The sequence below is a fragment of the Hippocampus comes genome, unplaced genomic scaffold (genome assembly GCF_001891065.2).
Source record: "Hippocampus comes isolate QL1 unplaced genomic scaffold, H_comes_QL1_v1.1 scaffold326, whole genome shotgun sequence".
NCBI lineage: Eukaryota > Metazoa > Chordata > Actinopteri > Syngnathiformes > Syngnathidae > Hippocampus > Hippocampus comes.
This window is the reverse complement of record NW_017805930.1, coordinates 105,475-119,848: the sequence shown is the minus strand read 5'-3', so window position 1 is coordinate 119,848 and position 14,374 is coordinate 105,475. Positions and strand designations below refer to the sequence as shown.

The window sequence follows — 14,374 nt, the reverse complement described above, 5'->3', positions numbered from 1 at the left end:
AAACTTGTGCGATGAATTGTCTTACTAGTGATGACAAAGAGCGTACTGCTACACGGACTTTTAACTTTATATCAAGACAATAGCATAAATGCTCAAACAGTTTTCCAGAAAGGTGTCTGAGCTTTAATGAAAGATCCTTGATATGAAGATTATTAGTGCCAAACTAGTTGAGCCGACGGTTAAAGTGAGCTGCCCCTCTCCGTTCCTAATGGCAACAATAACAATAAAACAAACCTTACAAATGTAATTTTGAAAATGTACTTTTTTTTTTTTTTTTCCTGGCTCCACATGTGCATGCTTGGGATGTGGTTATTTCCCAAATGTCACCACCGCAAACAGACCTTTTTGAGTTGAAACGGAGGGGGCGTCAGTCCTGTAAAAGCTCCCAAATACCCTCCATGTGCGCAGCATGTTCAAAGTTCAGCCCGGATCAGATGACCGGGGCTGAGCGGTCGTTGGTGACGGTCGGACGTAGTCGCACGGTGGAAAACGGGTTGCCTCCCCTGGATAACGCAGACCAAGGATCAGTGTGTGAGCTCGTCGACAAATATATACAACGTATCTTTATTCATATCGCGCTTTCACAACAGCTGCACTTGTAACACCGTAGCGTCTCCTTGGACCATGAAACGAGGATGAGCGCCGGACAGTCGAAAACGTCTTTAGTGTGAGAATGAACGGGGAATGTCAAAAACATCTGACTAGTGTTTTGCTCAAGCGTCAGCCTTCATCCTCTTCCACCATGCAATTTCTTTCACCGCCTCACAGACAGGCCGGAACTTTGAACTCCAGCAACAATTACCGCTTGCCATGCTACATTACACCTTTTGTGATTTAAAAAAAAAAAAAAAAAATTATTATTATTATTATTATTACTATAGTATCGTAGCAATCCTGTAGTTATGTTAACTAGTATTAAGAGTTCTTGAAGTTTCTGACTGTGAGCCTGTGAAGGTGTTTGAATGTGATTGGATCAGCTTGTGTTACTTTGGCGCACACAGCTTGTGAACAACTGAGAAAAATATCGATCAGTGATGCCAATTAGTTGACGTCGACTCAACTATCATCCCCTTATCATGGACTCAAGATAAATTAGTAGCTGTTCAATCCCTCCAATATCTTGAGTTTTGTAGTTTTTTGTCATTTTGAGTGGACTTTTTCAGGTCTCAATATAGAGACTCGGGAATAAGTGAATGATTCCAAACATAGTCCAGGTAAGGGGTGTCAAATTCATTTTTGTGGCAGGCCACATCGAAGTGACCGTTTCTCTTAGAGGGCCATTATGACTGAAAACATAAAGAAATCAGGAAAAACGGTTCACTGAGCAATTGTTAAGTTAGTGTAATGAGCGGTTTGATCACAAGAAAATGCTTACAATATCTCGCTTGTTTATTACATATGAGAAGTTGAAATCTTGGTACAGATTTTAGCAATCATCGTAGAAGTTGACATGTTAGATTTGCTCTCGCGGGCCACATAAAATGATGTGGTGGGCCAGTATCTGGCCCCCGGGCCTTGAGTTTGACACCTTTGGTCTAGGCGCATGGTCGAAAAAGCCCTAAATAATGATAAGGAAACCAGTAAATAATTTTGAACAACAGAGGCTGACTTACGCCAGGTAAGCAGGTGTCGGTCTGGAGGTGCCGTTGGTCTGGTTTGTCTGTGGAGAGGGAAACAACAAAACTCCTTATGAGTCACATGACATATTAACCAATACTTTTCATGGAACACCCTTAAAAAAAAACAAACAAACCGCAACAACAAAAAAAAACACACACTATGTAAACATTTATTTCTGTGTGGCGAAAGACAACACAAGGCAGCGTGTGGAATCTTGTCCGTCTGGAAGTGCAAGTCGGGCCCAGAAGTCTGCTTGTTTTGTGTGTTAACTTCATAAAGTGTAGTTATTATTATAACAAATTATTTGCTCATGTAAAATATTGAAAGTATCTTGAACTTTCGTGAAACAATGCTCAGTAACGCCCCACAAAAAGTCAATTAAAATAAAAATCTTTAATGTTTCTTTCAGAGATGCAAAGATTACAGCCGAGAGCCACGATAGCTAATATAAATTTACCGGTAGATTTTTATTTGTAATAAATTTGTTGTGTGAATACAATGGGGTCATTCCATGCCAAATCACCCCCCCCCCCAAAAAAAAATTATATTATAATACAAATTTAACCAAGCAAATTTTTGCGTTAATAAAACTTGCTGCATTTGTTGATTGAATATTCAGCTTTCAATGAATAGTCAGTAAATATTCTGATCATATGGATGCTTTGACTCCTTAGTTGCTGATAACCAATAAAGAAATTTGGAATCCTTGTTGAATTCCCTTTCCCATAACAGCGGTTTGGTGAAAATCGACCCAATCGTTCCTGAGATAAAAGGTTCAAATGAAGGAGGCCACGCCCCTTTTTTGACAAAAAATGTCCAAATTCGGTCCCCCTGTCCTATTTGACCTTGAAATTTGAGATTTAGTGTTGTGCCATCACTATCAACAACAGCAAGTTTGATCAAAAATAATAAATAAAATAAAGAAAATTCACTGGGTGATTTGGCATTTGATTGACGCAGTGTCAAACCCAGTTTATTCCAGATGACATTCAAGATGTACATAGTGTTCGGAAATTAAAATATTCTTCCCGGTCAAGTTGTAATTCGGCACTGTTTTTATGTTTGAATGATTATGGTACAGGACTCTTGGGAATTCTAAATGTGAACGAGGTTTGACACATTCTCTGTTCATTCCAAGTTGTTGTTGATTCAACCTGCAGTCCTCAACAGTGACCACAAGATGGCAGTCAAAGCACAGAGAAAACGGCTTGCACAGTTTTGGCGCAAAACGATTTCAAAATCATGTGGGACTTGCATGTCCCCCTCAGTCTATTTCAGAATGTCACATACATGTGATTGAAAATCCATTTGAATTGTCTGAAACATGAAGATTATTCTTTCACGTTTCAACTCTCCCCAGGGGCACACTAAATTGACCCTTGAGGTTATTCTTTCCGTTTGGTGCCGATCGTTCTTGATAGCAAACCAGCATAGTTGCATTTTTTTTTTTTTTTTTTTTTTGCTCTCGATGACGGTGCATTCCAGAGAAACCACACCCCTGCGTTCTCCTGTTCTATTCATGTTCTATTGTGTAGATCACAGGTGTCAAACTCAAGGCCCGGGGCCCAGATCCGGCCTGCCAGATCATTTTATGTGGCCCACCAAAGCAATTTCAATTCTTTCTAAAATACCAAAATTGCAAATTGTCTTCACTTTTAAAAGCATTCGGCTATTGTTACCGATCCCTCTTTAAAAAGAAATGTAATAATATTTGAACAAAAAATGGTTTCTGAGGACAAAATTATGATTAGTCATTAATTTGCTGTATTTATGAAATATGAGAGAATTTGGGTTTACAAGCAAAGCCTAACTATGAAGTGGCCCGTGACAAAAAATAAATTTTGACACCCCTGGTGTAGATGTTCAACATAGACCTCAGGTGTCCCACAGGACATCATAGCAAGCACCGTCCTCAACCAAAATGCCAATAAAATACATCATACTCAGGAGAGACGCTCATTATTTTCCATCACGACCGATTTTGAAGGCTCTGGGGCGGATTAGATTGAAATGGCAACGCAGAGGTTTTAACTCTGATTGACCCAAAGATCAAACATGTTATGGGAAGCAGTGCAGTGAAGCAACAACAACACAACAACGTGAAGAGAAATCGACTGCCATGTTCGAGCCAAACTCCAGAATGAAACGCAACATGAAATTGTTGCCTCTTGGCAATAATAACATTTAAATTATTGCTGTTTTTTTTTTTTTGATGTGAGAAACCGTTTTAACAATCTCTCAAATATCTAATCCTCAAATGTCCATAGAACATAATTATAACAATTCGTTTCAACCGCTGCATCATCCTGCCCATGCTAAGTTTGATATGGGTATAGAAAAACTAAAATTACTTCAAGGTTGTGGCCGCGTAAGCTGTGCTGACTGCCACAGTTGGCGTGCCTGCGTTGAAGCATTAAAGCTTCAGTCAAGGAGTCGCTGGTGTTTTTCTCAGTAACTGGGCAACAGAGGGAATAACAATGCTGCCTTTTGTGCACGCAACAGTAAATAATGACTGCCTTTGCATGTTCCTCAAAATAGATTGATGAGCCGAACGTGTTCAATCAACTGATATCATTCAAATTACAAAACGTGTGGAAGAAAAAGAAACACGATGACCCCCAGCGACCGCAGATATAATTGAAGAACAACAGGACGAACAAATTCTGGTCAAAGCCGAGGAAAAAGTAGCAGTCAGCATTAGCAGAATCATCTGAACTTTATTTGGGGGTTGATCAGAGGCAATTTAAATGGTGGCGTGTGTGTGCTGACTCCTATTCGACATGCCTTTGAATGAATTGGTGTACCCCTGACATCTGTATTATGGCCTGTTTTACTGCCACTTCTCCATACGGCTCTACTGCGGGCAAAGCAGCATTACAGTCAGCGTAAAATGTGACGGAAAAAAGTTTGTCTACCAACTTGAGAAATGAACAGCGCAATGTGAGCGGGAGACTGACCGTGTGGTGATCAGATGATGATGAGGAGGAGACGGCGGAGGGCGTGGGGGAGTGCTGCCAGTGATTGTTGGTGGTGACGAAGGTGCCGGCGTTGGTGGATGACGGGTGGTGGGTCTTGACGGTGGCGCGTTTCGGGCTGTCGGTGTAGTCCTCCGGGGGGAGGATCATGGTGGCCTCGTCTGTTTCCGTGTCCTGGTGATGCAGGTTGACCACGCTACGGCTGCGGTACGGCGCCGCCGACACACTGCGTCACGTAGGCAACGAATTTGAAGTTAAAAAGCACATATTTTCAATGCACATGGAGCCATTCTGCACAAAATGGAGGTTAAGCATTGTTTGGATTTTTTTTTCCCCACACACCATTTGGCGCTACATGCAGTTAAGTGGTCAACATTTGTTATTGGTACGCCACAGAATCTCTGCCTATGTACAGTTCAGTTGTACTTAACTTTTAAATTCCATCCATTTAATCTTTTTGATTCACATTATTCAATGCCTTTTGTTCTTTATTCTTTTACGGATAGTGCCTGTTGACATTTTGGCAATACTGTACAGTGATCCCTCGCTACTCCGCGGTTCATTTATCGCGGGTTCAGTGCATCGTGGATTTTTTCAAATAAAAAAAAAAAAAGGTTGTATATGTTGCTCTATGTGACTTGCTGTTGTTTTGCAGCTTCTCGCATACCGTTTGCGGACTTTAAAAAAAAAAAACGTTTTTTTTTTTACCTGTTTATGTTAATTGGTCGCTACTTCGCGGATTTCCGTTTATCGCGGGTGGTTTTGGTCCCCATTAACCGCGATAAACGAGGGATTACTGTATATGATTCATTTTAATACGCCACACAGAATTTTTTATTGTTGGGAAACTAAAGGAAGGTCTGCTAACAATATAGCTGCTTGCAATGTGAAACCTGTTTCTGTTTGTGTGTGTGTGTGTGTGTGTGTGTGTGTGTGTGTGTGTGTGTGTGTGTGTGTGTGTGTGTTCGTCGGCGTCTCCTTACCTGTTGTTGTTCGCGGGCGGCTCCGAGAATGCACGGCAGTATGACGAAGGGAACCAGCCCCTTCTGAAAGAAGGAAAAAGACACGTGATGTATTTCATTCCTGCCTAATCGGCTTGAGTCAACACAAAATATTTCCGATCAACGTATGGAAGTGGGAGACTGTCAGGGAGGTAACATTGAAACCTTCATTGTGCTCCAAACAGATTTTTCCTGTTTTGGTGCAGATCTCGGATCTATTTTTCACTTTTGCGCAAAGTCTCACTTGTCTTCATTATTTAGTGCTTCGAAAAGCTTGTACAGTAACCCCCCCCACACACACACACACACAACATTTTGAACAGGATGCTCGTTTTCACTTAACACAAGAGGTTTGGGCTAGGCCACCAATTTTACGCTATTCAATAAAAGTTAGGCACATTGGGCTGTGGTGGAAATTTCAGGATGAATTTAATTTTTTTTTTTTTTTGCAGAAGGTCAAATGAAGTTCAATTGGGTGGCAAGCTTATGTAGCACTTTGAGTTCATCTGAACACCAAATATCCCAACTTCTTTATGAGTTGTAGACCACGAAAATAGGTCGTCTGAGGTCACCATGGCAACAACAAAGAGACCAGATTATTCTGGAGGTAAAAATATTGTTTTATTAGGGTGAACCAATACTATATGCATCATTGTTCCTGTTTGGCCATCTGAGTTCTCTGTACGTGGCGACTGCACCACTCCCTCCATCTGTGTCAATATTTGCACACTCGATGAAAATACATGTTCATGGGAAGTGTTCCGTGTGTTTCCAGCGTGGCCGAGTTTTTCACTTCTTGTTTGCGTTTGTGTAGCCTGGGTGAGTTGCCCAGATACATTATCCGTGCCAAAGACAAAGAAGAAAGAAACTACAATGTCTCAAAGACAAACCCCTGTCAGAAGGTGCACGCTGATAACAACCGTGACGCCTCCATTTATTTATTTTTTTTAACTTCTAAATTTTTGGGCTATGATTCATCTCAGACCTTTATTTTTTTTTTCTCCCCCAAATAGATCAGACATGATGACATTTTGAAAACCATACAGCTCAGGAAAAAAAAAATCTAACCCTTTAAACAACAGATTTGAACACAAATGGTGGAGAAACACATGTAGACACACAATATCACAATAGTTCAGTCATAGTCTGTATCCTCTATGAAAAACCAACTATTAGTTTTGATAAGCTCCAATTTATACTTTATGCAATCTGTATGTATGTATTGGCCAGGTGGTCAAGGTGCGAAACGAGAGGGAGCAGCACAATGTCCAGTGGAGTGACGCAAGAACGTGGCAAAAACTGTTTGAGTCTTAAGATTCTCTTTTATGAGTGGCTTGTGAGACATGAGGGAACCCAGATTGTTTTTATGTTTCACTCCATACTCAGATGTTCAGCATTCTTACGACATGACGGGACCAAAATATCAAAGCACTCACTTTCCGTTCTTCTCCATTTCGCCATACATCCACCCGTCTTTCTCTTCGGGTATGAGCAGGATGATGATGTCGCCCTCATCAAAGCTGAGCAGGGTGTTGTTGTTGCCGGCCGTATGGGGGAAGATGGTGCGAACCCGTGGCCTCTTCGCCGCCACGTTGTTGAGGCCCGTGGCCACAGACACCGACCGGGCGAGATTGTTCTCCCCGTTGCTTTCAAGGTCTGGTTGCGGCAAAGAATTTGAAGGGTGTCAATGGGATGCCGTTGAGGTAGCGAGCACTCCAGTAACTTATTTGTACGACCTGTGTTGCTGTTGCTAGTCGCGGTGATGCTGGCAGTTTGTTTGTTGTCTGGAGTGAACATGTTCACGAGTGGGCTTACGTGAGCCTTCTGAGATGGAGCAGGTGGAGCTGAGATGTTCTGTCTCACACACACACACACACACACACACACACACACACACACACACACACACACACATAAGCAATGCGAATGTTAGCATGCAAATAAGCACTTGCGTTGAATTGTGACGGGCTCGCTGGAGAAATACTCAATCAGCAAAACAAAACTTCATCATCATTGTATCTACCATGTAGGTCCATTCAATGACATCCCATTAATTCAATGACATAATTGTTAAGATGTTTGGTCGTGGAAGTGATCTTTGAACAGCAGATTTAACGATTAAATGTATTTTTTCCACGAGGTACACATCAAAGATGGCCAGTTTTTTTTTTTTTTTTTTTTTGGGGGGCGGGGGACACATATGGCCCACCAACATACCAAACTGTGTCGTGAGGGGCTGGGAGAGGGCAGCGGCGTTATGGAGATCGGTGTACGCAGTCCCTCGATCATGCTCATGACGCTTTGGGGCATGTCCGTTGCGTCGTTGCACTGGTCCTGCCAACTGTTCATCTTGGCCATCAGGGTATCCCTTGCCTGACCAGACAAAAAAACAAAACATGTAAAGCTGTAATTTCATCGGTATGAGAAACTAATCATTACGTCCATTTCGGGCCCTATGGTATATATTTGGTACCTGGGCCTTCTTTGGGGACTTAGCCGTCTTAATTCCCCTTAAAACCACTATGATATAATAATTCTACAAACCTTTACTGTACAAAAACCGCAATATAACAGCACATAATTGTGCCGTGTAAAAATCACCAGAAAAACAATTCACTTCTTGAAAGTAGAACGTCCACAAGAGGGCGCCAGTGACTGATATCAGCAGCCTTCGCGAGGACTCTCTTGAAATAAGGATGGTGTCGGTATCATACTGAGCCAACCTTAACTAAAACACACAGCACCAGAGATGCTTAATATTAAATTTATTAACATGTGTAGATGACTACACACGTTTTGCTGGTTCATGTTGGCTAAAACAAAGCTCTGGCCATGTCCATGACAACTATAGTTAAAGTTACATGGGCAAGTACTACAGATTCACGTGGCAACACAGCGGCTAGTATGTAAGTGGACCAAAAATAAATAAATTAACAAATAAAAATCAAACATACATTTTCAGGAAGCAGAGCAGCCAAAATAAATGCTATGAAAGAAAGACAACAGACCTTCGGGAATAAATGAATATGATTTCATGGAAGAAAAAGAGGGTGGTTAGCGCATCGACCTCACAGTGCAAAGGCACCGGGTTCAATTCTAGCTCTGGCCTCCCTGTGTGGCTTTTGCATGTTCTCCCCGGGCCTGCGTGGGTTTTCTCCGGGTACTCCAGTTTACTCCCACATTCCAAAAACATGCACGGCAGGCTGAGTGAACACTCTAAATTGTCCCTAGGTGTGAGTGTGAGCACGGATGGTTGTTCGTCTCTGTGTGCCCTGCGATTGGCTGGCAACCGGTTCAGGGTGTCCCCCGCCTACTGCCCGAAGACAGCTGGGATAGGCTCCGGCACTCCCCGCGACCCTTGTGAGGATCAGCAGATCGGAAAATAGATGGATGGAGGAAAAAGAGAGCTAGAAATGTCTAACTTTGTGAATGTAGGTCAGCGCTTCTGTCTTTGCCTCGTCTTTCAAAGGGAATGAGTTTGGACGTGTCTGTCATTCACTAAGACAAGCTTTGACAGTCATAACCTAGCTCAAGCGATAGCAGCCCGACCGCAAAATGAAGGGGGAAAAAAAAAACAAACAAAAGAAAAAACGCCAGGTGTGTTGTGTAACCTTGTCATGAAACGATGCGATCTGATAGGAAAACATGCAGTGTTTGTCCACCAGGAAACAGAAGCGGCGCTTCTCCTCCAGAAGAGCCTCTTTGCAGCCGTCTGCGATAAACAGCTGCATGTCCATTTGGCGGTTCGTCAGCGTCTCCACGCACTGAGGACAGACAAACACACGCACGCGTTTACAGGTGCGCCTTACACACAACCGCTTCACACTCGCAGGGGGTTATCGGTCCGGAGGACAAAACAGCTTGTGTTATCCAGCAACTTGATGGCGATTGATCCTCGCGTTGCCTTATCTTGCTGCTCCGTATGGTTGACAGCCATATAGCCGTTGTCAGCGCTCAGCTAACCTCTCAAGATCAAGCGATTCCAAATGAGTGAGCTTTGTTTTTCAACTTTCTAATCACGGCCAGGCAGCGCTGAGAAAAAGACGGCGGTTTTCGGACAAAAAGATCTCGTGAAAGGACGGACAAAGGGGGGCAGGACACATGCTGTGTGTTATCTACAAAAGCAGACGACACTTCAGTCAAGTCTGTGTGTATATACGGTATAGCATTGTGTTTGTTTCCATAATCAGAATCGATTAGCCCAAATTAAAAAAAAAAAAAAACATAACAAAACTACCCATGCATGTTTTGTAAATGCCAAAAATAAATGTATCCCACAGGACACTCATGCTCTCAGGTAATTTTAAAATTAGAGTGTGGTCAACAATTTAACGTACATTTGACAGCCCCCATGTTATTAGCATCCTCCATTTCGAATTTCATTTCATTTTTAGTTGAATTTGACAGCATGATGCCTTAAACATTTATTTTGTGCAATGAAACACTTTATCCCCCCCATTTTGCTGCTGTAAACTGCAAATTTCCCCTGTGTGGGACAAATAAAGGTTATCTTATCTTAAAAGTCACGACCACATATTTTTGCACCAGAATCAGTCAGTCCGTCACATGATTTGAAGTAGCCGATACGGAGTCACGATGAGCCCGCATTGCATTAAGATGATACTAAGTCCCTAATACACCAAATGATTGTTTAAAGCAGGGGTCCCCAACCGCCGGTCCGCGGGCCGGGACCGGGCTTCTGTGTCACGCTTGACACACGTCAAGCCACGCTTCTCCGTAACGCGACCAATTAGGCTAAAAACAAACACCGGAGCTCGCAAAATGAGTAAAAAAACTGCTGGAGATCGCAAATGACGGCGGCCTTAAAAGTACGTTCGAGACAACTGGATTAAAGTTATGTCTGAATACTCTGAGATCGCCACAATAGCACTTTTGCTATTTCCGACATCCTACCTGTGTGAGGCGGGGGGGATTATGCAGCAACGGCGACGAAAACAAAATTACGAAGTAGACTGGACATAAACCACACACTTGCGGTGTCATTGTCTCTCCTATTACCCCGAGATGGGACCGTCTGGTTGCAGAAAATCAAGCTCGGTGCTGTGGTGAGTCGTCATTTTCATGCACTTTGAATTTGCGTTGTATCGTATTTTGAAGGCATTAAACATTGCCATAGCGATTGGAGTGTTGCGGCCAGATTAGACGCTCCTTGTGTTTATTATTATATTTCGAAAACACCACAGTTTTCATGCAGCTCATACCATATTATTTTGTTGTATTATTTCCGCCACACCTTAAATGCCGGTCCCTGAAAATATTGTCTGACATAAACCGGTCCGTGGGGCAAAAAAGGTTGGGGACCCCTGGTTTAAAGTAGCAAATCAGACGTCATTTTGTTCCAAGCTTTGGGCTACCGTGAGCTATTTGTCAATTCAAATGAGAAAAAAAAAAATTAATGGCCACAAGGTTGACTAAAACTTGACAACTGGCACTGTACAAAACATCACGTTTTTCTCATAACTCGAAAAAAGGCAGTTTAGTTACATAGCGTGGGTGCAAATGTGATATTTTTCACATGACACATATAATTCCAAAATTCTGTTTGAAGTACCTCAATGAATCTCATCGGTTGGAGGTACCTTGCCTTGTGTTTTTTAATTTGACATTAACGGCAGAACGACACGTGCAGAAATAACATAACAAATCAACTATGGAAGGTGGGTGGAATATTTCCCACCAACAAGTGGAAGAGGGGAAAATAAAAGGAGGTGTGTGTGTGTGTGTGTGTGTGTGTGTGTGTGTGTGTGTGTGTGTGTGTGTCTGAAAATCTCTCTGTCGTACATAAACAGCACAGACAAAGCTTTTCACTTTTCACCCGTGGGCACTGTAACAAGCCTGTTGCTATGGATGCCCTGCGTTTTACGTAAGGAGAGAGCGATCTAGTCCAACACGAGCAAATAACCATGAGCCACGTTATCATCTCTAGTCAATAATACACTGCCGTCCGGTCCGTGCTTGTACGTCTTCAGTCAGTTTGTGTCACCAGGGTCGTTCCACCAGTCGGTATTGACAGAATTCATAACACCCCCCCCCCCCCCCCCCCGCAAAGATTAGCCGCCAGTCTGACACGATCGATGCATAGAAGCTTACATAAGCGCTGGACTTTTCAAAATAAAATGAGCGATTCGCTGTGGCCGCAACTGTATGCGCGCTTTTATTTTGAAAGACAAAGTGCGCCGCTTCTGGGAGCGGAAGTCATTGAAATGAACGCCAACGCCCGACCTTCACGAATAAGCATCACGCAAAACGCTCGAAGAACACGCCGCGAGGGAAGAAGTCACGGCCGTTGCAAACGAGGCACTAAACGGTCTACTTGTGCCGTTGCTGACGATCTTTGATGCACACAGCTTAACAAAACTTGCCGCAAATGCTCTCTTCTGCTTCCGGCCAGTGAGCGTGATGTCACTGCCCATGTCCAACAACAGATGACCTTTTGACCTTTATTTTATTTATTTATTTATTTATTTATTTTTCCCCAGGCTGTCTGCGTATCATTAGCCAGGAAACAAATCCCAGTCTACTTGTGTAACATTTTTCAATTGAGGCCCCCCCCCCCCATGCACGTGCGCACAAAATGGATCTGATGCCGCCAATCCGCAATTGGCTTCTGGATGTCGATAAGCGCCGTCGTCACAGTCTCGTTTGTGCTAACAGAAGTCTTTCCATGTGGGCCAGCGTGAAGGCAAGATGTTTTTTTTTTTTTTTTCCTCCATTTTTGCCGCATGTCAGATGACTTGCAGTCTGGACTTGGTGTCTAAATACTGCTCCACCTGTTGACGTGGCTCAGGTGGTTTCAAGAAAGCGTAATTAGATCTTGGCAAAAATGTATAGTCCTGTGTGTGTGCGTGTGTGTGTGTGTGTTTATGTTAAGGGGCATTCACGAATGTGTCAGGTGTCTCAAAAGGTGCGTCTGCATCCGTCTCACCTCGCTCTCTTTGTTCTCGTACTTGTTGGCGTTTTTGCCTTGGCTCTTCCTTCGGAGCTTCTTCAGGTCCGCCTGGGATTTCTCCAAAGAGTCCTGCTTCATCTTGTGCTCCATCTGGTACCTTTTATAGGTGGCCTGGAAAGAGCCACGGTGGCGGAATCTCGTTATCCGGCAGCAATCAAGCACAAGCTTGCCAGCTCACTGGTGGTGGGTTGTTGTTGTTTTTTTTGTTGCAATTTCTAGGCAATGTGTTGTTTGTGCAGATTGGTGAGAATTCATCTGCACAACATTACTTTTGGGGGCTTGAACGCTGCTACTAAAAACAATCCACAGAGATGAATGGCAGCCACTTGCGTACGCTGAACCGCAATATGTAACTGCTCACTTGGTTTTATGTCGAAGCAATTAGTGAATTCATTAACAAGCACAATTAGAGTTAAGTAATTACATGATGACTGAAATGTCAACTTGGCTTGCCTACCTAGTCGAAAGCCGTTTGGAGAGTCAATCAACATACAAAGTCGGTTGTGAGTTCGTTCAGCTGGAGCTTTTTGTCTTCTCTCGTCACCGCTGGCGCAAAAGTTACTTCAACGCAACTTGCTTTTTTGCTAAGCAAATCTTGCACCTGCCCGACGACGGCCTCCTCTGCGCTTTTAGCATTTGATCAAGTTTCTCCAAATAAATCCCCTTGCGGTTGTGACAAATCAACTTTCTCCTCTTTTAGATTTTTAAATCTATGATGACATCATTCTTGGTGACGTCGAGGTACATCGATGTGATGATCAACAGCATCTATTATTACCTTCTACCTCGTCGGACGTCAAAAAGGTTCTCGTTGAAGAGTTCGAATACAAAGGCAGATTTTTTTTTTTTTGTGTATTAAGTAAAACTAGTTTATTTCTGGTTCAAGCTAATATTCTTGTATTTATTCAAAGGATTCTGTCAATGAAGCAATTAGAGGATAACTCCATCTCTCTCGAACTGTTTGACGCAATCAACCATAGACAATACGGTTTGAAGTTACAATAGTTTCCACTCACTTTCAAGCAGCGAGCGCGCAAGAAGTCATCAGCCCGGACATGTTTGAGGACGTACGTGCGCTACATTGTTTTTCCAGTTTTATGGAGGAGTTGTTTAGTTTTGCAGGATTCCAAAATCCAACATCAAATGATTTCATGCCGGGCAGTCGGCTGGCACGAGTTGCTCAAAGAGCAGACATCAGCTTTGGAGTTGAAACACATACTCGCTTTTAGAACCGGATTCTCATCTAGAACTGGGTCAGGATTTCCGGCCCTAACAACTAAACCTAAGCAGGTTGAAAAAAAAAAAATAATTGCGATTTATTGCACATAAGACACAAAAGCGCCACATCACTCACGGTCATGTATTTCACATCCATGTCCGTCTTTCGCTCCAGCTCGGTTATAATCTCCCTGTGGAACCTCTTCAACTTCAAGTGGAGAGGAGGACGGATGAAAGGGGAGAGAAGAAGATGCAGAGCCAGTTAGAAACCTGACGGCAAGATGGCGCATCGGTTATTGACTAAGACGAGAAAAAAAAAACAAACGTGTGAAATAAGAGAAATGCATTTCCATCGGCTTGCTCCATGTGTGCGGGGGTGTGCGCTTGGTTCAAGGTTGCCCTTATGAATGAGTCAGAAACAAAGCGTGGGAATGCCCACAGACTTCTCCCTCTTCCTCTTCAGATGTGACTCGCGCTCATTAGTGCGAGGGCGGCCGAGCCTGCGGCATCCGCATGGGGCGCTTCGGTCCGCGCTGAAACTACCCCTTCTATTAACCGCATGCTGAAGACCACACCGATGGCCACCGGTT

At 43.2% G+C, this 14,374-nt stretch overlaps 1 protein-coding gene across 3 annotated transcripts in view; it reads right to left on the bottom strand.

The window, feature by feature from the left end:
- Positions 1-49: 49 nt before the first annotated feature.
- Positions 50-14,374, bottom strand: part of baiap2l1b (BAR/IMD domain containing adaptor protein 2 like 1b) — a 28,803-nt gene continuing 14,478 nt past the window's right edge. For all 3 annotated transcript variants that reach the window (XM_019889843.1, XM_019889842.1, XM_019889844.1), the window contains 10 exons: positions 13,921-13,992; positions 12,543-12,677; positions 9,208-9,360; positions 7,814-7,969; positions 7,333-7,450; positions 7,033-7,252; positions 5,579-5,641; positions 4,578-4,821; positions 1,614-1,660; positions 50-503 (listed from right to left, as the gene is read on the bottom strand). In XM_019889843.1, the coding sequence (XP_019745402.1) occupies positions 431-503; positions 1,614-1,660; positions 4,578-4,821; positions 5,579-5,641; positions 7,033-7,252; positions 7,333-7,450; positions 7,814-7,969; positions 9,208-9,360; positions 12,543-12,677; positions 13,921-13,992 (1,281 nt within the window). In that variant the 3' untranslated portion in view covers positions 50-430. The remainder of the gene's footprint in view (positions 504-1,613; positions 1,661-4,577; positions 4,822-5,578; positions 5,642-7,032; positions 7,253-7,332; positions 7,451-7,813; positions 7,970-9,207; positions 9,361-12,542; positions 12,678-13,920; positions 13,993-14,374) is intronic.